The sequence below is a fragment of the Taeniopygia guttata genome, chromosome 34 (genome assembly GCF_048771995.1).
Source record: "Taeniopygia guttata chromosome 34, bTaeGut7.mat, whole genome shotgun sequence".
NCBI lineage: Eukaryota > Metazoa > Chordata > Aves > Passeriformes > Estrildidae > Taeniopygia > Taeniopygia guttata.
The window spans coordinates 512,206-535,784 of NC_133059.1; the positions used below are offsets into that span (position 1 = coordinate 512,206).

Genomic DNA, 23,579 nt, shown 5'->3' on the forward strand with positions numbered 1-23,579 from the left:
TCAAAACAGTGTCAGCTGTAACATTTGTAGAATCAAATTGATGGGTCAAAAATGACCTGCATATCATTCACTTTTGTGCAGAAACCTCTGAATTTTGCTGGCAAACTCATCTGTCCAAGTTAAAATCAGGGTCTGGCCAGGACCCAAACTTTAAACTGGAGAGATGTCCCTTAACATATTATATAAAACAAAACTTACACTAACAATACATATATAATACTTAAAACATAACAACCTATTATAACATTTTCTTATAAAATAAACACTTGAAGTTCAAACCGATAAACTGATCAAATGACACAAAGATTCATTTTTCTTGAAACTCTTTTGAAGGAAAAGTATGTCAATTGAAGAAATCGTAAGATTAACAATGACAAGAGGTTGTCAGAATGCTTCAGGCACCTCTCTCTGAGATTTTCTGAAAAACATTTGAGAATGATAAAAAATAGAAATGCAATGATTCCACTCACAAGAGATATAAAAACAAATCAGGAAGTTCACCTAGAAAAATGCACAATACAGTTAAAATCCAAAATGAGACTTCAGAACTGGCATGTAACCTGGATAAGATTACATAAACAATAATAAAACATATGAAAATTCACTATGAAAAAACAAAGCACAAATCTTCACCTGATAACATGATAAAATTTCTTAACAATAACATTTACAGAACACTTAAATAGTTAAAAATAAAGGATTTGAAAACAAACACCCTTTGCATCATTATACAAAGAAATAACAGACTATAAAACTGATTTTTAAACAATGAAATAAATCTCAGAAAACTCAAAATAAATTCCTTTACAACTCTTATATACTGATAAACTTATAATAAAACAGAAAATACTAAAACAAAACCAAGAATCCAATAAATCCAATAACTTCTCCTTAAATCAATGTTCATTATTACTTTGTGAACTGTTTCAGTCAAAACCTTCTCATTCTCAAAGAAAAACAACTAAACCTTGCTGCCAAATAAACTTGACCTTTGAAAAACTTAAAATAATTTTTGAATCAAACAGTACTTAAACTCAATATATAACAATCTTAGTAAAGAATCCCTAAATTATATTAACTTTACGAAATCCGTATGTATCAAATTAATAATATATAAATCCATCATCAATTAAACCTTTATAAACTTAACTTCTTCAGGGCCCAAACTTAAAATAAACTTAAAGTGATATACTCTAATTAAACAATACTTAACTTAAACGCAAACCAACTATATAAAAATCAATTCTATCATTAATAAAATGTTAAAATACAACCTAACTTAAACCTTAATATAATAAATTACTAACATTTCATGCTATTTAATTCTCTATATCAATTTTCATTATGATATCTCTTTTTCACATTGTGTTCCACAATCATTACTTATCATCACACCGGCTGGGCGTGTCTGCTCGATCAATTCTGTGACCTAGCTGAAAAATCTGGGGTTAGTGTTTAGAAACATTGGGGAGATTTAAAAAAGGCCTTGTGTTTACTGGTTTTCAAAAAGCGACTGACAGATTGAATTTCATTTCAGGGTGAAAATTGGGAGTCCAATCCCTCAGCATTGCTGTAGGATATTTGCTGCTTGTAAAAGGTTGTTTGCTGTGGCCGTTGTGATTTTGTTGTTTGCCGCCGCTGATGAAAGGAAATGGGTGGTGCGTCGCTCGCACCTGCTGTGGAGAAGAGGTGATCAACGAAAATCCCTGCAACTGGCTCTGCTCAGCCCCCATCTGCACCGGCATGAGAGCGTTGGGAGCATTTCTGGTGCAGTCAAACACCGCTTCTGCCTGCGTTAGGATGGCTGCGCCTCTCTCTTGCTTGCTCTCCCTGCTCACACCAGCTGTCAGCTGTGCCGAACCCGCTCCTGCAATCCTCCTCTCCAAACCCAGCACCCACATTCTCAGCCACTTCCGCGTTCGCTTTAACTCTCGCAAACGCATGCGCAGCCTCTCTGTCTGTGTCGCCATGGGAACAAGGGAAGGAACCCCCGCACCGACCGCGCCCGCCTGCACCGGCTCCGCGCGGCCGTTCCTCGGGAACGTCCCCCCCCCATTCTCTCTGTCAGGCCTGGCACCACCCCGGTCTCACTTTGGGTCAGCCCACTTGGTCCCTGAGCCACTGCCGGAGCCCAGCGTAATTCGGCACTCTGCTGACGTCATCAGCGCGCGCTCGCCGCGTTCTGCGCTGCTGCAGCCCCGCGCCTCTCGGGTCTCCCCCCGCGGCCACCGCGCAGTCTGCGGACGGCTGGCTGGCGCCCGTGCGTTCGAGATGCGAGAGATCCCCGCCCCGACTTCGGGGTTTCGTTTGACCGTCTCGCGCATGCGCGCTGCCATCGCCACGGCGACAGAAGAGTACCACTCCCCGTCCAGCCGCCGGCCTGGCCAGCGCCGCTGCTGCGAACTGGGAGCTACTCCCTCGCGCCTGTCGGGCGGTGCTTTCGCGCTTTCACAGACCCTCGTCATGGAACGCATCACCGGGAGCTCCGGGCATCTGACCGCTGCATCCGCGCTCCCGCCGCCTCCTGCGTCTGTGTGGTTCCCACTGCCCCCCCCCCCTCGCCTGCACCGCGGGCTGTTTTGAACTCCCCACCCGCGCAGCTGCGAGAGTTCTCTCCTCTCTCTCACTTTTCCCTCCGCTCTGCACTCACGTCTGCACCCTCCCCCCAGGAGCCGCCGGCGCCGCTGCCCCCCCACTGTGGGTTCGGACTTGGAGAGTGGCCAGTCCCTTCCCCCACCGAGGGCTGCGTCTGTGCCTGGCTTGTCTCACTGTCTGGGGATTTTCTGCAGCTGAGGAGCTTAGAAATTGAGATTTGAGGGAGTCTTGAGGAACAGTGTGAACCCGGAGACACAGGACATGATGAAACACCACCCCCCCTGATCTTCTTTGGGAGGCAATCCTGCTTCCCCTGGTGAGGAAAATTGCCCCAAGCTGCTGGCTGGACCATCTTCCTCCTTGTGCTCCCATAGGAGCCTTAGCTGTTTAGTCTAAAATGCCGCGTTGTGAAAATGACTCTTATTGTCCTTGCTGAAGGCAAAAGTTTTTGCGGCAGTCTTATTTTTTTTTTTTCTTTTTCCTGTGGCTCGGTAATACAGTTGCTTATTGATCCCTTGCCAAAAATTTAACTCAAACAAAAGATGTGCATCTGTGTGCGGGTGATTATACTGCACCCACAATAACAAAGCTTTCATCTCATTTGAGGCTATCTCTATCAGATGGGTAGAAGTCTTGCCCTGTAGGGCTGAAAAAAAATTTTTGTCTGTCCTTGGGAGCATCCCTTCCCCCTGTTCTTAATTTCAACCATTCTCACCAAAAGCTGAGTCAGCACGAGGTCAGTCTGGAGATGGCACTGTTCATCGACCAGCAGGTCACAGGCGAGAAATCCCAGGCACGCTTCTGGTTTTCCTCCTCCTGGCTGCCCTCCAGACGAGCTGTCTTGGTGAAGGTCGGGTTCTTATCTTGAACTTTCCGCTCCCTCTCTTCTTGGAATTTGCCGAGAGCATTTGTGTTCTGTTCTTCTTCCTTTCTTTATTTTTTTGTTTTTCTCTGCTGATGAAGGTTGGAGGTTGTTTGGTGTTTTTTCTTGTTCTTCTTGCTGATGCCCGCGCAGGGACGCCATTTGTCGGAATCTGTGGCTATTGGTGATTCCGAGATTGTAGAAAGTCTCTGTCTTTCTGCCCCGTTGCCAAAGAAGAAGCCATAATTCGTCTGTGCTTTTTTCAAGGTTGTTTATTCTTGCTTAGCTATAACATGTTCTGCTGCCCTGCCGCAGGTCTGTCCTGCAGGGCAGCGTGTGGGGCTCTGCCCCTCAATGGGATGGTACAAACATTAAATACCAGAAACTACGTGTACTATATTTACAATAATGTGGCAATATCTATCATCTACGTTGAGCAGTGTGTCCCCAGCCTAAACCAATAGAAAAATGCCAACACAACAGTGAAACATGGAGAGCATGAAGAAGGAGGAAAAGGACAAGACACACCCAATTCCTCCATCTTGTCCCCTCTGAACCCCTAATCTAGAAATCTAAAATTTTACTTTTGCACCCGTGTCACACTTAATTATTACTTATATCAAACACTCAAAGCTTGTAATTCATCCTGTAAGATTGAAAACTCCTCTCCATGGACAGAGATCACAGACAGTGTCTCTCGGGGCTCTGTACAGGGGGGTTTCTGACCCGTGCCAGGGTCCCAGACCTGCCAGGGCAGCCAGAGGGAAGCCCTGGATTCCCACAAGGGACTGGCATAAACGAGAGATTGGGATCAAATAGGGACTGGGATCAACTAGAGATAGGGATCAAATATGGAACTGGGATCAAATAGTGTTGCGTTGCGGTCCCCTTTCACCGCGATACCACCGAGTGCGGGCGTGCTGGGCGGCGGGGGGAGAGAACGGGCGGCCAGTCCCCCTGTAAATGCTCTGCAGACCCAGTTATCGGCGCGGGGACAGATGGAGGCGGCACGGGACTTGGGGTGAACAGGTTCAGTTTATTTCGTGTGCCCCAAGACGCCTTGGGGGGGGGCGAGCAGATGTTTTATACAAGAACTTATGGGGATGGGTATAGGAACAGCAACCAAAAAGGGAATAAGAGGGGAGGAGTTTGGGGTAGGACTAACATACTAAACAGTCTGTGAAAGGGGGCAGGGAAAGAAGCGGGGGGAGGGGAGATTCACATCTTGGAGAGAAGGGGGTTAGGAGTGAGATGGGGGGGGTGTGTACAGACACTGAAAGAATAAAGAACACAGTCCCGCACCCTGGGTTTGAATTTTTGGGTCGATTTGTGGCGATTTTTGGTTTCCATTGATAAAAATCTATCCGGGGGCGGGGCCAAGGCTCATTTGGGGGGGGCTTCAGGAGGGGGCGGGGCCAGAACCCGGAGCTGGTAACTGGGAGTGGCGGGGCCTGAGGGGGCGGAGCGTCGGTGGGCGTGTCCAGCAGCAAGGGGCGGGGCCAAAACACAAGGCGGGGTCTAAAGAGGGCGTGGTCAGTGTCTGGGGGTTCGTCCTGCCCACTCCCACCCCCCTAAATTCCCCCGGACCCTCCCTCACCGCCCCGCCCCCACCCATGGGACACACCCCGAAACCTCCCCAGCCCCTCCCCCCTCAGCCCCCCCGAGCTGTTTTCACCTGGGAACCCCCAAATCTTTGGGAATTCTCACCTGGGGCCTCCTAAAGCTCCCCTGCACCCCTCCAAAATCTCCTCAGGACCCCACAAACCTCACCTGGGACCCCCAAACCTCACCTGGAACCCCCCAAATTCTCACCTGAGACCCCCAAACTTCTCCTAGGACCCCTAGACCTCACCTGGGTAGGTGGGAAACCCCAAATCCTTGGGAATTCTCACCTGGGACCCCCCAAACTTCACCTGGGACCCCCTAGACCTCACCTGGGATACCCCAAACCCTCACCTAGGACCCCCCAAACCTCACCTGGGACCCCCCAAAGCTCACCTGGGACCCCCCAAAGCTCACCAAGGACCTCCTCAAAATCTCCTCAGGATCTCCCAAAAGTGGCCAAAGGTGAGCCGGGGCCGGGGCGAGGACCTCACCACTTCCTGTTTCCCCTCTCCAGCCCCGCTGCGTTCCCGCGTCTCCCCAACTGTCCCCGGCCGTGTCCCCTCTCTGGAGTGTCCCCAGCGGCCATGGAGCCCCGTGGACTGCGACAATCCCGGCGGGGGGGTGGGAGGGGACTGGGGGGACACGGGGGTGGCAGAGGGAACACGGGGGTGGCAGAGGGGTGGAGGGGACCGAGGGTGGTAGGTGGGAACAGGGGGGGACAGTGGGAGATGAGAGGGTGACAAAAGGGACAGAGGGGACAGCAGAGCCCCCCAGAAAGGGGACAAACAGGACCACGGGAGGGCACAGGGGCCACTGTAGGAGGCCACAACTGCCACCAGGCCCCTGACACCTCTCCTGTCCCCTCCCCAGCTGTCCCCCCACCAGCTGCTGGAGGCGATGGTGGCCGTGGTGGCCACACTGGGCGAGCTGGTGGCCACCCTGAGAGAACTGATGGCCACCGCGGCCAGGCCGCACAGGGACGTGCTGCTGGCCGTGTCCCCAGAGTTCCTGCGGGTGGCTGTGGGGACCTTGATCTTTCACCTCCAGGACGCCCTGCGCCACTACCGTGTCCCCTCCCTGGGCCACCGGCCTGTCCCCTCCCTGGGCTGGACCCTGGCCAACCTCGGGGACACCCCAGGGACCACCTGAGCCTGTGTGAGAGCCCTGGCCAGCGCCAGGCGTGTGCTGGACAGGCTCATGGACAGCTGGGCCCGGCTGGCCAAGGCGGCCACCGAGCTCCGCGACGCCTGCAGGGATGCGGCCACCGGGAGGGGACAGCGGCTGGAGCTGCACCTGGGGCTGCTGGGGGACTTGGTGGCCGCGTGTGACAAAGCCACCGCGTTCCCCCGGGAGCTGCAGCGCCGGCTCAGGGACATCGAGGCTGCCCTGGAGGGGACAACGGAGGTGTCCCGATTTCCGTGCGGCCTTGGTGGCCAGAGCGGCCGAGGCTGAGCAGCTGTGGGAGGCCAGTGCCCACCTGGCCACGCGTCACCTGCTGGGGACACTTGGGGACATCAACACCCTCTTCTTCTGTCCCTCTCCTGGCCACGGTGGCTGTGCAGTGGCCGAGCGGTGCCAAAGAGCCATGGAGGACATCCCGAGGCTGCTGTGCACAGAGCAACATCACCACTGGGCCGTCATCAGGCCGGTGTCACCTCTGCAGAGACTCGGGGACATTCTGAGGGCACTTTGGGAGCACTTGGGGACACTTTGGGAAGGCGTGTGGCGACGCTGGTGGGGGCGGGGGGGTGAACGAGCCTCCCCTCAGTGCCTTGCAGGAGACCTGGCTGTGATTTGGGGGCCGGGGGGGTCCCCAGGCAGCCCCCGCTGCTGGGCACTGACCCTGCCCTGGGGGGTGCCGGGACCCCCCAAAAACCGCACCCGCACCCCCTTCAGTGCCCCCGAACCCCCCTCGAGCACTGACCCCCCTCACTGGGCACTAGGACGAGTAGAGACCCCCTCTCGGTTTTCTGGGCGTCAAGATGACCCCGAGATTGTGAAAAGTCCTTTTCTCCCAGCCCGCGCGGGCAGAGAAGGAGTCGAGATGCGGAGCTTTGCTTCTCAGGGACGTTTATTTTCCCTTTTCTCTAACAGCTTTGTCCGCTCTGCTGAGCTCTGTCTAGCAGGTCGGTCTGTGGCAGTCTCCCTGCCCTCAGGGCGCTGTTTGCCTTCTACACTAAAAACTACCTGTACTGTGTTTACAATACCGTGCCAATATCTATCATTTATGTTGGACAGTGTGTCTCTACCTTCAACCAACAGAAAAGTGTCACCATCACAGCAAGACACGGAGGAAAACAAGAAGGAGAAGAAGGTCAGGACACACCCAAGTCCCTCCACCTTGTCCCCTTGAACCCCGTATTTTAAAGTGTTAAAATTCTACTTTTCCACCCTGTGTTAATTCACCTACCACGCTACTCAAACCCTTGTGCCTTGTAATTCCTCATACAAAGTTGGCAATTTTCTCCAGGGGCTAAAACCAAAGCCACCGGTGTTCTTGACACCGTGCCAAGGTCTCCGTGGCCCCTGCCAGGGTCTCGAGCCATCCAGGGCAGCCAGAGGGATGTCCTGGATTCTGACACCCCCCAATTACCGAGCAGTGGGAGCCCCCCGGGCACTGCCCCCCCTCACCAAGCACCGGGATAGGGACCGGACCCCCCTTGAACCCTGGGAACCCCACAAGCACCGGGACCCCCCAGGCAGCGCCACCCCCGTGCACCGGGACAGGGACCGGGCCCCCCTCATGCACCGACCCCGCCGAGCACTGGGCCCGGACCCCCTTTGTGCCTCCATCCATGATGGAGGTTCCATCCCCTGCGGTTTGACCCCCCCCCCCAGAGCCGCGGGACCCCCAGGAACAGTGCAGGGACTGTGGGGGACCCCAAGGGCTGAGGGGGCACGGGGGGTTCACCAGCACTAGGGGAGTCCCTTAGGATTTGGTCCTTTCCCCCCCGTTGTCTCCCAGGACCCCCTTTTATCATCAGCGCCCCCCCCCCCCAGTTTATTGGGACCCCCCCCATTCACTGCTTCCCCACTTCCCTGACTCCCCAAAAGCGCTGGGACCCCCCCGAGCCATGAGCCCCCTGCAGTGCACCAGGACCCCCCACTCACCTTCTACCCCATCCATGGGAACCCACCCAAATCACAGCAGCACAAGGAGAAGAAGCCAACACCTTCCCCACACCGAAAAGGGATCACCAGGACCACGGATCAGCAGGGCTCTGCCCAACGGGGGTCACTGGGGATCATCCAGCCCGGATCCTCCCATGGGGGATGGAGCTGGAGCAGCGCACCAAGCTCTTCCCTCACTCTCTTCCCTCACTCCAAGCTCTTCCCTCACTCTCTTCCCTCACTCCAAGCTCCTCCCTCACTCCAGGCACTCACAGGGCTTCAGTTAGTGGTGCCTCCGTTGGTGCTGGGTCAAGTGAGAGCTCCTGAAGAATCTCTTCCCACACTTCCCACACTCGTAGGGCCTCTCCCCGGTGTGGATGCGCCAGTGCCTGGTGAGGTGGGAGTTGCGGTTGAATCCCTTCCCGCAGTCAGGGCAGCGGAAGGGCCTCTCCTCTGTGTGACTCCGCTCATGTAGGAGGAGATGGGAGCTTCTCTGAAACCTCTTCCCACACTGGGGACACTCGTAGGGCCTCTCCCCAGTGTGGATGCGCTGGTGTGTTCTCAGGTCTGAGCTCCGCCCAAAGCTCTTCCCACATTCCAAGCACTCATAGGGCCGTTCCCCAGTGTGGATCACCTGGTGCTCGATCAGGCCAGACCTCTGTCTGAAGCTCTTCCCACACTTCCCACACTTGTAGGGCCTCTCCCCATTGTGGATGCGCCGGTGCACAGTGAGGTGGGAGTTGCGGTTGAAGCCCTTCCCGCAGTCGGGGCAGCGGAAGGGCCTCTCCTCTGTGTGACTCCGCTCATGTACGAGGAGATCGGAGCTGGTCCGAAACCTCTTCCCACACTCCCCACACTCGTAGGGCCTCTCCCCAGTGTGGATCCTCTGGTGCCGGATCAGGCTGGATCTCTGGCTGAAACCCTTCCCACATTCCAAGCACTTGTGGGGCTTCTCCCTGCCATGAGACTTCTCCACCAGCTCCGAGCTCCGGCTGGATCTCCGCCCGCCTTCCTGGCTCAGGGAGGCTCTTTCCTCCCCGCAGCTCCCTGGGCTGGGTTTGCAGCTCCTCCTCCTGCAGCATCTCCGGGGCTTTTCCTCCTCCTCCATCCAGACACGCCCAGGGAATGAAAAATCCTGGTTTGGGGAAAAAAACAAGAGGAGAGCACCTTGGACTGGAGATTCCTCCTTGCCCAAGTTCATCTCAGGAAGTCATTGAGAATCTTGTGTTTGTAAAAACCTCCAAAACATCAAGATTTAGCTCAAAAATCTCGCAAACTTCAAGACACAGATCAAAAACTCCCCAAACATCACAAGCCAGCAAAAACCTACTCCAAAACATAAAGATTCAGCTGCCACATAAAACCAAGGCACCAACATTTAGCCCAAGAAAGCTCAGAAACACCAAGATTCACCCTGGGAAAATCCTGGATCCCCCTCCACAGTCACCTGCTGCATGTGGGGGAAGCAACGCTCCTGGAGCTGGGGGGAGGCTGCAGATACAGGGAGGAGTGAAACCTTGTGCTGCTTCCTCCTTCTGCTCCTCCTCCTCCTCCTCTTGTATATCTTCTCATCCTTACACTCCTCTTTCTCCTGCTATTCCTCCTTCTCCTGCACAATCCCACCTTCTCCTGCCACCTGCATCGTTTGACCATTCTGTTCCTCAAGCCTGCTTCTCCTTCCCTTCTCCTCCTGCCCCCAGGCCCAGCACCCACTGCCGGCTCCCTCTTCCCCCCAGACCCACAGCATCCCAGCCGAGGGGCAGGGATGGAGCTGGGGCAGGTCGGGCTGGGGCAGCGCTGGGCTCTCGGCCGCTCCCGCCCGCACTCGGTCCCCACTGCAGCCGCTCCCGCCAGGACAGCGCGGGGGGGCCCGGCCTTGGCGCTGCCCCACTCCCACCTCCCCAAATTCCCCTCGCGGGGGCGATGGGGCCGAGGGGGAGGCGCAGGTGGGGTCCAGGTGGGGAACGCGGGGAGCTGCGAGTCTGCCTGGCAACTGGTGAGTCATCAGCGCCGCGGGCTCTGATTGGCTGAGCTCTGCCTGAGGGCTGCGCCTGCAGCAAAGAGGGGACACCCTGCTCCAGGGGGGATGTCCCGCAAACGGGGGACCCCCATGAAAGGAGCAAGAGCAAAGTGTCCCTACAAACAGATGCTCTGGATCTGCTCGGAGATAGGGTCAAGCAACTTTCATGTAAGGAAGTGACAGGAGAAGCCTTGGTTTCAGAAAATGTTATTAATTGATGACACAGACTGCTGCTCAGCCAAGGCCCTGCTCTATTCATGAACTTCCAGAAGAACAACAAAGACTTAACAGAGCCATGAATATCATTTGCTATATAAAAGCAGGGAGCATACTAAGGGAGTATGTAGTAGGTGGATTAGGAAGTCTGTAGCTCTCAAGTGCTTCAGCCAATGGGGAAAGCAGAGGGAGATGTGGCCAGGAGAATTAGGATTAAAGGGAGGCTGTGTCCTCCAACAATTGGAGAGATCCCATGGGGAATGTCCCATGGCCTCTCCCATTTTTAGAAATGAAATTAATTTCACAGGACTCCTCTGTCTGCTTTGTGGACAGAATCCTCTGGTGATGTCAATTTTCCCGCACACCCTGGGGCAGGGAGTGCAGCTGAAGGTGCCTCACCCACTTTGGGTGATCGGCTCCCTTGGCTGGCAGCGGCACCGGGGATTGATTGGGGACCCAGGAGTGACCAGGAGACAGACGAGTGACACATCAGGGGGGTCTGTGAAGAGTCAGCAGGGAGAGAGCACTGAAAATCTCATCAGTGAGTGCCCTGGGATCTTTGGGGAGTGAACATGGCAGGGCACCCATGGAGGGGAGAAAAGGGAAAGCCAGGGAGGGGTCCTGGCCAAAGGGATGATGATCCCAAAATGTCTCTGAAGGGTCCCTTGGGAGAATGCTGAGGTAGTTTGCACATTCCTCCAGAGGTAACTAAGGACATGGACACCCAGGGAGGGCAATAAGGGAAGGGGAGAAGGGATTTGAACAACAGGGGATGGATGGTGTTGGTGTGCTGGGAAGGGATCGGGTGAAGGGGAGTGTGCAGCAATATGGTTCAGGCAAGAAGTGGCAGGAGGAATCTATGTGGTAAGAAAAAGGATGATGGAAAAGAGGAGGAACAGAAAAATACTTAGGATGGGGATGTTTTTCAGCAGGGTCTTATCCTGACAATTTGCCAGCTGATACTTTGAATTCCCAGTTTCCAGGAGAGGAAAAGCAGGAGGTCAGGATGTCAGGGGTTTCTCTGTGGTGGGCAGCGGCAGCAGCGGGCGCAGAGGTGCGGGACCGGGAGCAGGGCTGGGGGCCTGTGGGGAGCTGCGGGGCCGGGCCGGGGCTGTGGGGCAGCCGGGGCTCAGCGCCGGGCGCTGCCTGAGCCCACCAGCCCCGGGCAGGGCCGGCAGTGGCCCCCGGCCCCCAGGAGGCTGCGGGACGCCCCGGCCGCTGCCCGGCCCCGGGGAGCTGCCGGCCCTGCCCGCCGGGGGGGCCGCCTTTGGACACTGCGGCAGGACAGGCACCGGCTCTGCCACACGGGCTGTGCAGGGGACCCTGAGCACAAGGAGCAAAACAAAGCAACATCTGGGAAATGCAGAGTGCACATGGAAGGATCAGGATTTTCTGTGAAGGATTTGGCTTGGGTCCCTGCAGAAAGGAAAGATTTTGCAGAAAGCTCAGCAGCTCTCAGAGGATAAGCACCCACAGGCAGTGACCGGGGCTGCAGGAGTGGCACAAGAAGGCCCTGCAGCACTTGGGCACAAAGGCACAGCAGCTGAAGGCAAGAAGGTGTTATAAATGAAAATTTGTCCAGCCAAATTAATATGAAAAATAAAATATTTATTTTACAATCAAATTTTATCTAGCCAGCCACAAGGAAAGAACAGAGCCGAGCCCGGGGTCGGCCCTGGGTGTGCAACAAAGAGGTCAGCCTCAGCAGAGGTTTTCCTCTATGCCCACACACCTCCATCCTGGTACAAGCAGTTTTTATAGGGAAAATTCCGCCTGAGGCTAAGATTTCAGCAATCAGTCTTTTCTTCTATTTAGAGTCCATATGTTAATAAGATTTTCTTTTTCGGTGATGAGGGAGAACAAATCACTGTCTGGAGTTTGTTGAATCTTTTGATGAAATTTACGGGAACGCTGTATTCACATGTATCTGCCTCAGGATTTCCATGATATCCATCTCGGGTCGTTCACACGAACGATCAGCACCTGGGGTTTCTGTATCTCCCCATACATGGCCCATCTCCTGGCGAGTACCTTCTTACTTGTAAATCAGTTTCCAATCTACACCCAGTCTCACCTGCGCCTGTGAGGGGGGAAATCTTAATACAAACATGTATATTCTAACAAATATTTAATATCACATATATCATATTAGAAATGGCGCAAATTATATCTACTACACATAACAATCCCCCACCTTTTATATTAACTTATTAATTTGCGCCCTACTTTTTATTTTATTCGATATAAAACTACAGAGTTTATATATATTTTAGTCTTCATTTGGGATTCTGTGGTAAGATTTGTGGGTTTGTGTTTTTCTTTTATTTGTCTCAACTACTCATTTATCTAGCACCCACCCGGTATGTTTTCTCTATTATACACATACCACATTTGTTTGGGTTATAACACGGTGAATTAGCTTGAAAATAAGTTACAAAACAGACTTTTGTTTTTCCTAACCCATGTAGTACTAATATATTTGTTATAAACTATATCTATTTGTGCTCTTTTGATGCGGTTTATGAGCTGACTGTCCGTTTTCAAGGTATGTTTTTGATTTTCTTTTGAATTTGTACACCCTCTGTTGAGTGTTTGTGTCAAGACAACATTTATTAGGCTTGCCCCTGCTGCAGTTCTATGAGGTAAGAGGCGATTTTTTCTGGGTATTTGTCACTGAGTTCCCCCTTCTCAGGATTGGGAGGTTACTGAGGCACAAGGTTAGGCTCAGGCTCGCCGGGACTACTTCCACTGCTGGGATCCCTCTGCCGTTCCCAGCGCCCACTGGGGTGCATCCAGCGGCGGGGTGAGGCATCTTCTTGGCAGCAGGGATCTTTGTCTGTGGTTTCATACCAAGGCCGAGCTGCATATCCTGTTTAAAGATGCCTCACTGGTGTAGTTTACTAGTGTCTGCACTGCAGGGTATGTTGTTCAATCTATGACACTCAACAATAATAATTTTAGCGTTTGTTTGTAATTTCCCCCTTAATCCCTCTTGAGATGAGAAAAAGAGAGAAAGAAAAAAAAAACCTAAAACTTAGATTATTGAATCTAATTAGAACAATATTAGCCTTGTGGCTATTACTAGAAAACGGCTAGTCAGGTTTTCTTCCTGCTCAGAGCACTTCCCACACAACCCACTTGATTTAAGTCAGTAACGAACATTTTAAACTTTATGACAGTATTTGTAAGAGAAATGTATGAGAGGATAATAGTTACACTTCTGGCAAAGAACGTTTGATAGAGATGTTCTCTGTTTTTTACTTGGCCGGGCAGGATCATCTTCAAGTTCCTGGGGGGCAGTGATTTTCCACTCTGGTGCCCGCTCCTGGAGATCGACTTTTTGACGCGTGTGTCTGCTCCTTTTCTGCAGTTTGTATAGCAGCATTTGTAGTTAAAAGGATAATATAGGGTCCCTCTTAATGAGGCGTGAATGTTGACTCTTTTTATGTTTTTACCAGTATTTTGTCTTCAGGATGTATTTTACTTATTGCTGTATATATTAAAAAGTCTAAGGAGGGGGTTGGGGTGCTGTGTTGCATGATCACCCCCTTGAGATCCTTATTTGATGCTATCAGGTATGATTGTATCTGTCTATTCTTTACTCCCGGGTGCCCTACAGGCATATTATGGGTATAAGGTATCTCATGTAACACTTTAGAAGGTGGAAATCCCATTTCAGAATGAGGCATAGTTCTTATGTTTAATAAGGCTAATGGGATGTATTTTATTTATGACATTTGTTTTTAACACCAATTTGGCTAATTGGACTCCTTGCATTTGATTAATTTTTTGAGTGGCCCAGAACTCGGAGGGTGCTATGGGGTGTGGTATTTTTATCTAAGTTACGCACCCTTGTACTTCTTGTTTAGCCAATTTACATATACTTTTGCAGCTGAAGAATTTCAGGAACTGCTCTGCCAGAGCTTGGGCCCCCCAGTGTGTCTGTTGGTGTAAAAATATATATATATTTTTTTTTTTAATCTTCTTAGTGTATTCCTTTGACAATAATTCCCTCCCATCTGGTAACTTTCACTTACCTCCTTTTAACTGTCTCCCGATCTTTTGATAAGCCTCTGTCTCTGTTCCAGAGGGGTGGGGGGGAATTCTTGAGCGTCCCCTTTTTTTTTTTTAAATCTCTGGGGCACTTACCTTTAGCAAAGCAGCACTTTTTGCCTCTTTGTCTGCTAAATTGTTCCCCCGAGTCCTGAATTGCATCTTGGTTTGGTGTCTTTTTATATGGACTATAGCAATAGCTTCTGGCCCTCTAATGGCTTTTAGGATTTGTTTAATTATTTCTTCATGAATCAATCCTTTTTCTCGTGTGTTTAGCAGACCTCTTTTTTCTCAGATTTTCTCAAAGGTGTGCACCCCCCTCCCCAATGCATATTTGGAATCAGTGAAAATTGTCTCCTTTTTCCCTTCAAGACTCAGCAAAGCCCTGTATACTGCATACAGTTCACATGCCTGAGCTGACTACCCTGCATTCAGGGGCCTAGATTTTATCACCCCTCCCGTCCTCCCATCTATGACTGCATATCCTGATTTTTTCTTGTCTATCACCCTGGCAGACCCATCTACAAACCATTTTTCCCCTTCTTCGAGTTCTTCTTCTTCTAAATCAGGTCGTATTTTGGTCTGTAATTCTACCATTTCAGCACAGTCATGGGGAGGATGCCCTAGGACTGCCCCAAACAGAAACTGGGCAGGATTTTGTGCTGGGGTAGTTTTTAGCTCCAGGTCCTGGGAATGGATTAAAATAGCTTCATATTTCAGGAGCCTGGCATCTGTCAGCCACTTGTCAGCTTTCTGCTGCAAGATGCTTCTCACATTGTGAGGGGAGTAAATGGTTAATGAAGCCCCGAATGTTACCTTTTTGGCTTCTTCCACTAATATTGCTACTGCCACAATTGCTTGTAAGCAGGTGGGCCATCCCCTGCTGACAGGGTCCAGGAGTTTGGACAGATATCCAACTGGTTTTTTGGCCCCTGCCCAGTCCTGGGTCAGAACTCCGTGTGCAATGTGGTTGTTCACATCTACAAAGAGCTGAAAGGGCCTTTTTAGGTCAGGGAGACTCAATACTGGAGCTGCCATGAGGGTTTCTTTCAATCCTCTGTAGCTCTCTTTATCTTTATTGGTCCACTTAAGTCTGTCTGTGGTAAGTTTGTCATATAAAAATCTTACCTTTTCACTGTACCCTTCGATCCATTGTTTGCAAAAGCCCAAAAGTCCCAGCAATTGCCTGACTTTTCTTTTTGTCTGGGGAGGGGGCAATGCAATTATCCCTGCCACCCGGTCTGGGTCCAGTTTCTTTTTTCCTTTTGTCATATACACTTTTTGTGCTTCCCTCAATAGTTCTTTGTAAGCTCTTCTCTTGCCAATTATCTATTTTTTCTAACTTCCTTCGAATGTCTTCCCATGATTTAGCGAGGAATTGTGTTTTTAAAAGGACCGTTCCCACAGGGGAGTCAAGGTCAGTGCCAGAATACATTTGAAGACTTTTCCTAAGCCTCTCCAGCCAGTCTGTAGGAGTCTCATCCTTCTCCTGGCATTCTCCCAGTGCCTTACTAATATTTTGTCCCTTTGGAACCTCTCTTCGAATACCTTGTATTACCATACTCCTTAGTCTGATCTTTTTTTTTTTTTTTTCCCGGTCTGCTTCCACCTGAGCATTCCATGATGGTCTTTGTTCTGGCCACTTTTCTGCCCTGCTCCCACCCTGGGGGTTCCTGAATTCCCAGTCCTTGATAGCAGCCTGCCTTATCATATCTCGCTCTTCAGTGTTAAACAAGGATCTTAATATAGCCGAGATATCATCATATGAATATATACTATTTTCCAAAAATTCGTCCAACCTTTCTGCCACCTCCAATGGATCATCCATCAATTTTCCCATTTCCTTTTTGAAAGCCCTTACATCTCCCGTGTTCCTTTCCTTGTTTTTTTGCCGAGTTCTACTGGCAGGAGGGGACGTGCTTTTCCCGGTGTGGCATGCGTGTGTGTGTTTCCCCGGGCTGTGTGGAGGGGGGGGTGGGGGTTGGGACGGTCCCGGAGCGCCTGCATTGGAGACTTGTGTATTAGGTGGTGGTGCAGACTGATCTGGATGGGGGGGGGGAGGGGGGGAGCGGAGGCTGCCGAGACTTGTGCTTGTGATGGAGGAACTTGGTATGGGGGTAGCAGCTGTCCCGTACTTACCTTGTAGCCAGTTGTCTTAATAGGGAACAGCCGCACGCTGGCATGTTCTCTATAGCCTGGCATAATCTAGCTCTTCATTGTCCCACTCTCATTTTAGGCGTAAAATGTACAGCACAACTTTATATTGACCAGAAACAAGACAAATTCGCTACCGATTCTCAAAGACCGTGGTCGAGAAGCGAAAAGCACTTAGATTTCAGCCCTGCAGAGTAGTAGCAGCAGCTTGTGCTGTTTTTAAAACTGCCGCCTGCAGGACCGGGTTTCCCCACGCCACGTGGCTGAGCGGCGACCAGTGCTGCCCGTGCATGGCAGGAAAGCCCGAGCCGGGCTCCCCCGCTGCCCGTGCGTGGCAGGAAAGCCAAGCCGGGCTCCCCCCCCGCCCGTGCGTGTCAGGAAAGCCCGAGCCGGGCTCCCCCGCTGCCCGTGCGTGGCAGGAAAGCCAAGCCGGGCTCTCCCGCTGCCCGTGTGTGGCAGGAAAGCCGAGCCGGGCTCCCCCCGCCGCCACCGGAGCCGCCGCCGCCCCCGCCGCTATCGGCGTAAGTCGGAGCCTCCTCCGCTTCCCCCTCCCGCCGCGGGGAAACCGAAGCCGCCCCGCACCGCTGCGAAGGGCAGACGCATGCAGAGCCCCCCGCTCCCTCCGAGCCGGCACTGCCGCGTCTGCCGCTGCCGCGCGAGTTTTAAAAACTGCAGAGCTACGCTGCCTGCAGCTACACGGAGCTGCACAGCCTTTTAAAACATTAACTTAAGGGGTAATTTACTGTTCACTTGTCCCATATTTAAAGTTTTCTTACCGTATTCCAAGTCAGTGTCCACAAGTTGTTCCGAGAAGTCAGTTACCCGTGTGCTAAAATATTTATTTCAGTCCTACCCCGAACTGAGTTTTTACCAAGTGTTTAAACCGGTCTTCTCTCGACCGAACCTTGGCAACCTAAATGACCACACAGCGAACCGATCTGTGGGTTTTTCGGCTGGAAAATGAGTGAGCTCTCTTTTACCTGTTTTCCTGGGCTCCCCGAGCCCAGAGCCGGTGAGGTTTACCAATTTCTCGAGTCCACGAGAACGTACCTTCCCTCCCCCGACCCGTCCGTGAGTGGATCCCTGTAAACTCCCAGAGTTTCAGGTCGTATGTGTGTTGTGAGTTAAACCCGAGTCCTTTCGCTTCCCCCGTAGCCGACCACCGCCCTCGCGGGCTAGTGGAACTGCGGTTTATCGGGTCCGCACTCGCGCCGTGGCTATGCCACGTCTCACTCAAACACACACCCACCCACGCGCCACCCAACCACGCAGTACTCACGGCTCCTTTTCCCGCGTGGATTCTTCGTGCACGTTGATTTTACGAGTGAAAAATTGCTGCAGCCTCGGAGATTTAGCTCCGAATTCCGAGAGCTCTGGGCCCGTTTATATCCTTTCCTTAATGTGGCTTTTTTTGCTGCTTTTTGGAATCTGGTTGGTTCCGTGGGGTTCTGCAGTCCTGTCCGGCTGCTAAAATCAGCAGGGCGCCGCCCGGATCCAGGATAGGGAACTCCCAGGATACCCCCAAACCAGATCACGTCGGGGGTCACCAAGTTTGTTATAAATGAAAATTTGCCCAGCCAAATTAATATGAAAAATAAAAGATTTATTTTACAATCAAATTTTATCTAGCCAGCCACAAGGAAAGAACAGAGCCGAGCCCGGGGTCGGCCCTGGGTGTGCGACAAGAAGTCAGCCTCAGCAGAGGTTTTCCTCTATGCCCACACACCTCCATCCTGGCACAAGCAAGTTTTATAGGGATAATTCCGCCTGAGGCCAAGATTTTTGTAATCAGTCCTTTCTTCTATTCAGAGTCCATGTGTTAATAATTCAGTGTCTGGAGTTTGTTGAATCCACATGGATCTGTCCGGGGATTCCAGAGATATCCATCTCGGGTCGTTCACGCGATGATCAGCGCCTGGGGTCTCCCGCATGGCCCATCGTCTGGCGCCTGGCGAGCCGTATCTTCTCACTTGTAAATTAGCTTCTAACATACACCCGGTCTCGGAGGGGAGGAGAAAGGGGGGGACGGGGGGGGGGGGGAGGCTAGTACAAACAAGTATTTAACATTATATATTCCATATAAGGAAAGGCGCAAATTATGTCTATTACCCATAACATGCAGGAAAAAGAAAAACTACAACAATATGTTTATTGTTAGAGTCAAGGCATTCCTTGGTTCTGGACAGGATGTGCAACAGAAATCATTCCATCCCCACATAGCCCGGGTGTGCAGAGAAAATCGTTCCATGACACGTAAAGTATCAGTAAAATATATCAGAGTATATAATAAATAAAATACTATCGGAGTAAAAGCTCCTTGGCTTTTACTAGATTTTTCCCAAACTTGATACAGTCTGAACCAGTCTAAATTCACTGGTTTAATGTTCCAAAGTTTCAAGTTGTGCAGTTTTTAGTATTTGGTTTCCTATTGGACCCGGATTTCTTTGCTTCTGCTGTTAATGAGGTGGGAAGTGCTGGATTTCCTTCTCAGCCTTTTGCAGACCAGGTGTCTGCAGCCCTGGCAGTGTCTGGGGTAGGTGTTGGTTGCTGTTTGCTGCTGGGGTTGATTTTTTGCTGCTGGGCATTATCTTTGTGGGTATCTTTTGGGCCATTCCCAGTGTGTTGAGATGTTAAACTCATCTCCATTGAGTGGTGTAACATCCCTTAACAAAACCTTTAACATTTCTTTCCCCAGGGCCAAGGCAAAGCAAGCCTGAGTAGAGAAATCAAAGGTTAACAATGTTAAAGTCTATGAGCTGGTGTATTTTCCATCAATGCCATGGCAGGCAGGGCAGTGTGTGAGTGTAAGTGAGAGCCAGAGTGGAATTGTCCCGTGCTCTTGCCCAGCAGCTGTGGCAGGGCAGGCCCAGAGAGCGCTGAAGCTGCAGCAGTGGCAGCAAGGGCTGTCCCCGGTGCTGGAGCTGCCAAAGGAGGGTGGCCAGGCCGAGGATTTCAGCAGAGGATGTGTGGGCAGCCCCAGGGCCTTGCCCCGCTGTGGAGCCCTGGCTGCTGCTGCGCTGCCTTCAGTGCAGGCTCAGTGGGGGCCTCCCATCCTCCTGCTGCAGGCGGGAAGTGCAAATCTCCGGGGCTGCAGAGACCTGGAGCCGAGGCTGAGGGGTCCCCCCGTGCTCAGCTGTGCTGGCGGCTGTTTCTGGCCCCGGGGCCACTTGGCACGGGCCACGCCACTTGGCCACCAGTGGTGCTGCTCTGCACTCCTTAGGCAGGAGCCGATGTCCTGCTGGGATGTTGGCAACAGCAAAGTGCCAAGGCAGGCTCTGTGCCAGCCCAGCTTCCTGGGGGAGAGATGGCACCAGAGACAGGATTCTGGCCACAGACTGCTTTAAATGTGCATCCCTCATCTCCACCCTGCACTAGGTGGAGAATTCCCAGGGTAAGGAATTCCCGAGATCAATTGCAAGGGAGAGAACTGAATATCTGCCCTGGCTCTGGGTCTTGCCCAAGCCAATGGCAAAAGCCGTACCCTTGGCATCTTGGTTTCTATCCCCAGCTTCCAAAGGTGTTTCTTTCTTTCCCCTTTCATTCTTTGTACCCAGCCTGAGCTCTGGGGGTGCCAGGGGTTCTGGAGGTCCCATTGTATTTCTAAAGCTGCCATAATCCCCTGGAGGATCTTTCCTGTAAAATGAGTTCTGCTCTCTGAGTCTATGACTTCCACAATCCCTTTTATATGAATTATTTCTTTCAGTGGCTGCTGAGCAATCAGAATTGCTTTTGCCCCGCTGTTAGGTGAGATGGTGTCACCAGAAGATATTGAAGCCTTCCTGCTCAGGGCATGTCAGTGCCAGGCTCTTACAAGCACACACAGCTGTGCGGGTTGAGCTGACCATGGGGGGTAACCTGGGCTTTGTCTGATTCCCTTTCCTCAATAACAGCATGTCTTGGAACTCTTTTCCCTTCTGCTGCCCTTGAAGAGCCATCCACAAAGACATTTTCTGCCTCAGGCCAGGCAATGTCTCCTGAATCTCCCCCAGGCTGGGTCTGGAGCTGTGTCACTTGAATGCAGTGCTGGGTTTCTTCCCAGCCCCTCTGGGGGCTGTTCAAACAGGAGGCTGGGTTAAACCCTTCCCCTGTCCTCAGTTCTGAATCCTCCTGTGCCACTGAACAAGTTTCACACTGTAATAACCGAGCACTGCTCATCCATTGCGAGGCTCTTTTGGTTATCAAAGCTTGAACTTGATGGCGGACTGGAACAGTTGGAGATCCTGTTGTCATCAGGTTTTGGGCCTCGGTTCCCGTTGAAGCTGTGGCTGCACAATTCTGCAGGCAATGAGGCCACTCTGGCCACTGGGTGAAACATTTTGGCCCAAGAATTGCTTTGGCATGGCCCTGTTGAACATTCCCCTGCAATTCCAATTTCTTTTCTGAGTCTGGAAGAGCCACAGCTGAGGCATCAATATTTTTGGCTTTTCATTTTCTCAAGTTTTGCTCTCTTTCTCCTGTTCATACCACAGCATGGAGGCTGTCTGGGGTTAAAAAGTCCTGCAATGTTCTGGCTGGAACAGAGAATCCTCAATCCAAGCTGTGTAATTCCCTGTTAATCCTCAAAATTTTTGCAGCTCCTTTTTGGTCCTGGGAAAAGTTCCTTCTGAGATTGCCCTGACCCTCTCTGTGTGAATCCACCAGGAATCTTTAGTCCCTGCATTTCCCAAATATTTAACCCTTTTCTCCACCATTTGCCTTGTTTTTTCTTTTCAAATACTCAAAGGCTTTTTCTACCACTTCTTCTTGTGCTCCTCATTGGAGCCATCAGATTCCCTGACTGGCAGGATAGGAGTGCTGTAGGGAGACATCCCTGGCTCCAAAAGCCCTGCCTTTAGCAGGGACTCCATACCAGCTGTGAGCCCTTCCTTCCCTCCCCTGGAACAGGGTGTTGCTTTTAGCCCCCACTTGTCCTGGTTGCTTCCAAGTAATTTGGAGAGGATCGAAATTAAATTTTCCCTCTGGGGCTGCCCACACCTCTGGGTTCCCTTCAGCACAGGCCTTGCCAGACATTTGACACAAAGGTACAGCAGCAATAGCCTCTGTATCACCTTTTACAATATTACAATGCCACCATCAAATTCCTTCCTAGTTAATTACAATCACAGCAGGAAGAGAAAGAAATTAGTTTATTTCAAACCTATCCCCCACAGCTCCTAATAGTGATTGAACAAATGATACCAGTTCAGCTTTTCCATTTATTCCCTTAATAATGAAAACATTCCTTTACAATGTTCCCCCCTTAGGTGTAAGATTCAGAGTGGATGGAGAGGCCCCTGTGTCCATCAGGAGAGGCCTCCTCTGGATGCAGACCCAGCCTGGATGTTCTCCAGGGCTGCCTCTGCCAGGTGCTTGTGGCCAACGCCGTCCCCTGGGTGCTGGGGCCCCCTTGGGCCCTGGGGTTGGTCCCTCAGGGGCTGTGGGAACTCTGCCATGGCCTTTGCCTTCAGCTTGGCCTTTTGCTCATTCCTCCTTGCCTTCAGCTGCTGTGCCTTTGTGCCCAAGTGCTGCAGGGCCTTCTTGTGCCACTCCTGCAGCCCCGGTCACTGCCTGTGGGTGCTCATCCTCTGAGAGCTGCTGAGCTTTCTGCAAAATCTTTCCTTTCTGCAGGGACCCAAGCCAAATCCTTCACAGAAAATCCTGATCCTTCATGTACCATCATGTCATGTTTTGATGCTGGCACAATGCCTGTGTCCCCATGGAAATCCAGCTTCCCAAATAAGTGCTGTGAGATGCAATAAGGAACAGAGCAGAGCAGGCCTAAGCTTAGAAATAAAGGAGAAAGAACTTTATTAAGCTACTACTATAATAAAAGATACACACTACATCCAAAACTGAAACCTTCCAAAACATTCCTCATCCCTGCACCCAAACTCCAGCAAATCACAGTGGGACACAACTTGGACCCCTAATCAGGTCATCACCTTTCAGATAATCAATACTCAGTCTATCAGGGGAGAGAGGAGTCTCTCTTGCGCCACAGACCCCCAGGAAACACAATTGCCACCTCTCGTGTTTCCATGTCACACATGGCACTGCCCAGAGAAAATGTGCCAGTGTGACACTCTCCTTGCCATGTCACAGTGCCCTCACCGCCGTGCATGGACAGACTGCTCATAGGGCTCCTTTAAGGATGCTTTGCCAAGGAACAAAAGAAACAACAGTTCACTTTTCATTTTGGGACCACAGTCCCCCCCCATTTCCCTCCTCCCCTGGGGCTGAGGGTGGAAACGGAGATCTTCTTCTTCCTGAAGACAGAGGGCATCACCACACCCTCCTCAGCTTTCCTCTGTTCACTCCATTCCTGTGCTGGAATTTGCTGAAGCAGGTCTCTTGGCTCACCATTGCATCCCCCTAAAGATGCAGTCTCTGTTGCAGGAGAAACTGGCTCAGTCAATGGCTAACAAGAAAAGTCCAGCCAAAAGCCACTCCATCATCTCCCCCCCAACCTTCTTTCCCTAACATCTCAGGTCCCAGACTGTCTCTTTTCTCTTTCAAGTGGAGGAGGAGTAATATTTCACAAAGCTTTCATTTCCCAGGAAAGGGTTAAAAGTCTTGGACTCCCCTGACTCCTGAAATCTCAGCCCAGACCCCAACTCCCAGGGCTGGGCACCTTCCCCCCGCTTCTCCTTCTCCTCTGCCAGTGAATTTCCAGGTGCCCTCAGCCTCTCTGTCTGTTTCCCTCCAGTGGTGTGGGGGCGTGGGGAACAAAGACATCTCAGGTTTCCTCCCCCTGGCCTATCCCTCCCAGGCCGCAGGGCTTCCATTCCCCCACCCAGCCCGTGGTGGGCGGGGGAGAGTCTGCACTCTGCAAAGAGACAGTTCTGCTGGGAGTTTATGCTTTGAACCCTGTGTTCTCAGAGGCGTGCCCATGCCTTCAGTGGCCACTCCCGGTGCCAATATCCAAACCTGACCACTGATTGCTTTGAGACCGGCTGCCTGAGAAAATTCACTTCTATGTCCAAC

The 23,579-nt window shown here is 51.6% G+C and overlaps 2 protein-coding genes across 2 annotated transcripts in view; one reads left to right on the forward strand and one right to left on the reverse strand.

Annotated features, from left to right (window-relative positions):
• Positions 1-23,579, forward strand: part of LOC121468955 (uncharacterized) — a 2,238,800-nt gene that overhangs the window by 38,415 nt on the left and 2,176,806 nt on the right. The gene's annotated exons all lie outside the window — the stretch shown is intronic.
• Positions 8,457-16,664, reverse strand: LOC140681326 (uncharacterized). The gene is made up of 3 exons (XM_072920964.1): positions 16,602-16,664; positions 15,279-15,452; positions 8,457-9,185 (listed from the first exon to the last, which is right to left on the reverse strand). Exons 1-3 carry the CDS (start codon positions 16,662-16,664, stop codon positions 8,457-8,459), a joined length of 966 nt encoding a protein of 321 aa, XP_072777065.1.

Bases quoted from the DNA above. Each gene is read 5' to 3' on its own strand.
- LOC140681326 (XM_072920964.1), bottom strand. From the start codon at position 16,664: ATGCCAGGCTATAGAGAACATGCCAGCGTGCGGCTGTTCCCTATTAAG. The intron at 15,453-16,601 runs GTAAGTACGGGA...AGGCCCTTTCAG, and splicing joins TTAAGACAACTGGCTACAAG to CTCTTTGTAGATGTGAACAA. The intron at 9,186-15,278 runs GTAACATTCGGG...TCCCTGAGCCAG, and splicing joins TAGTGGAAGAAGCCAAAAAG to GAAGGCGGGCGGAGATCCAG.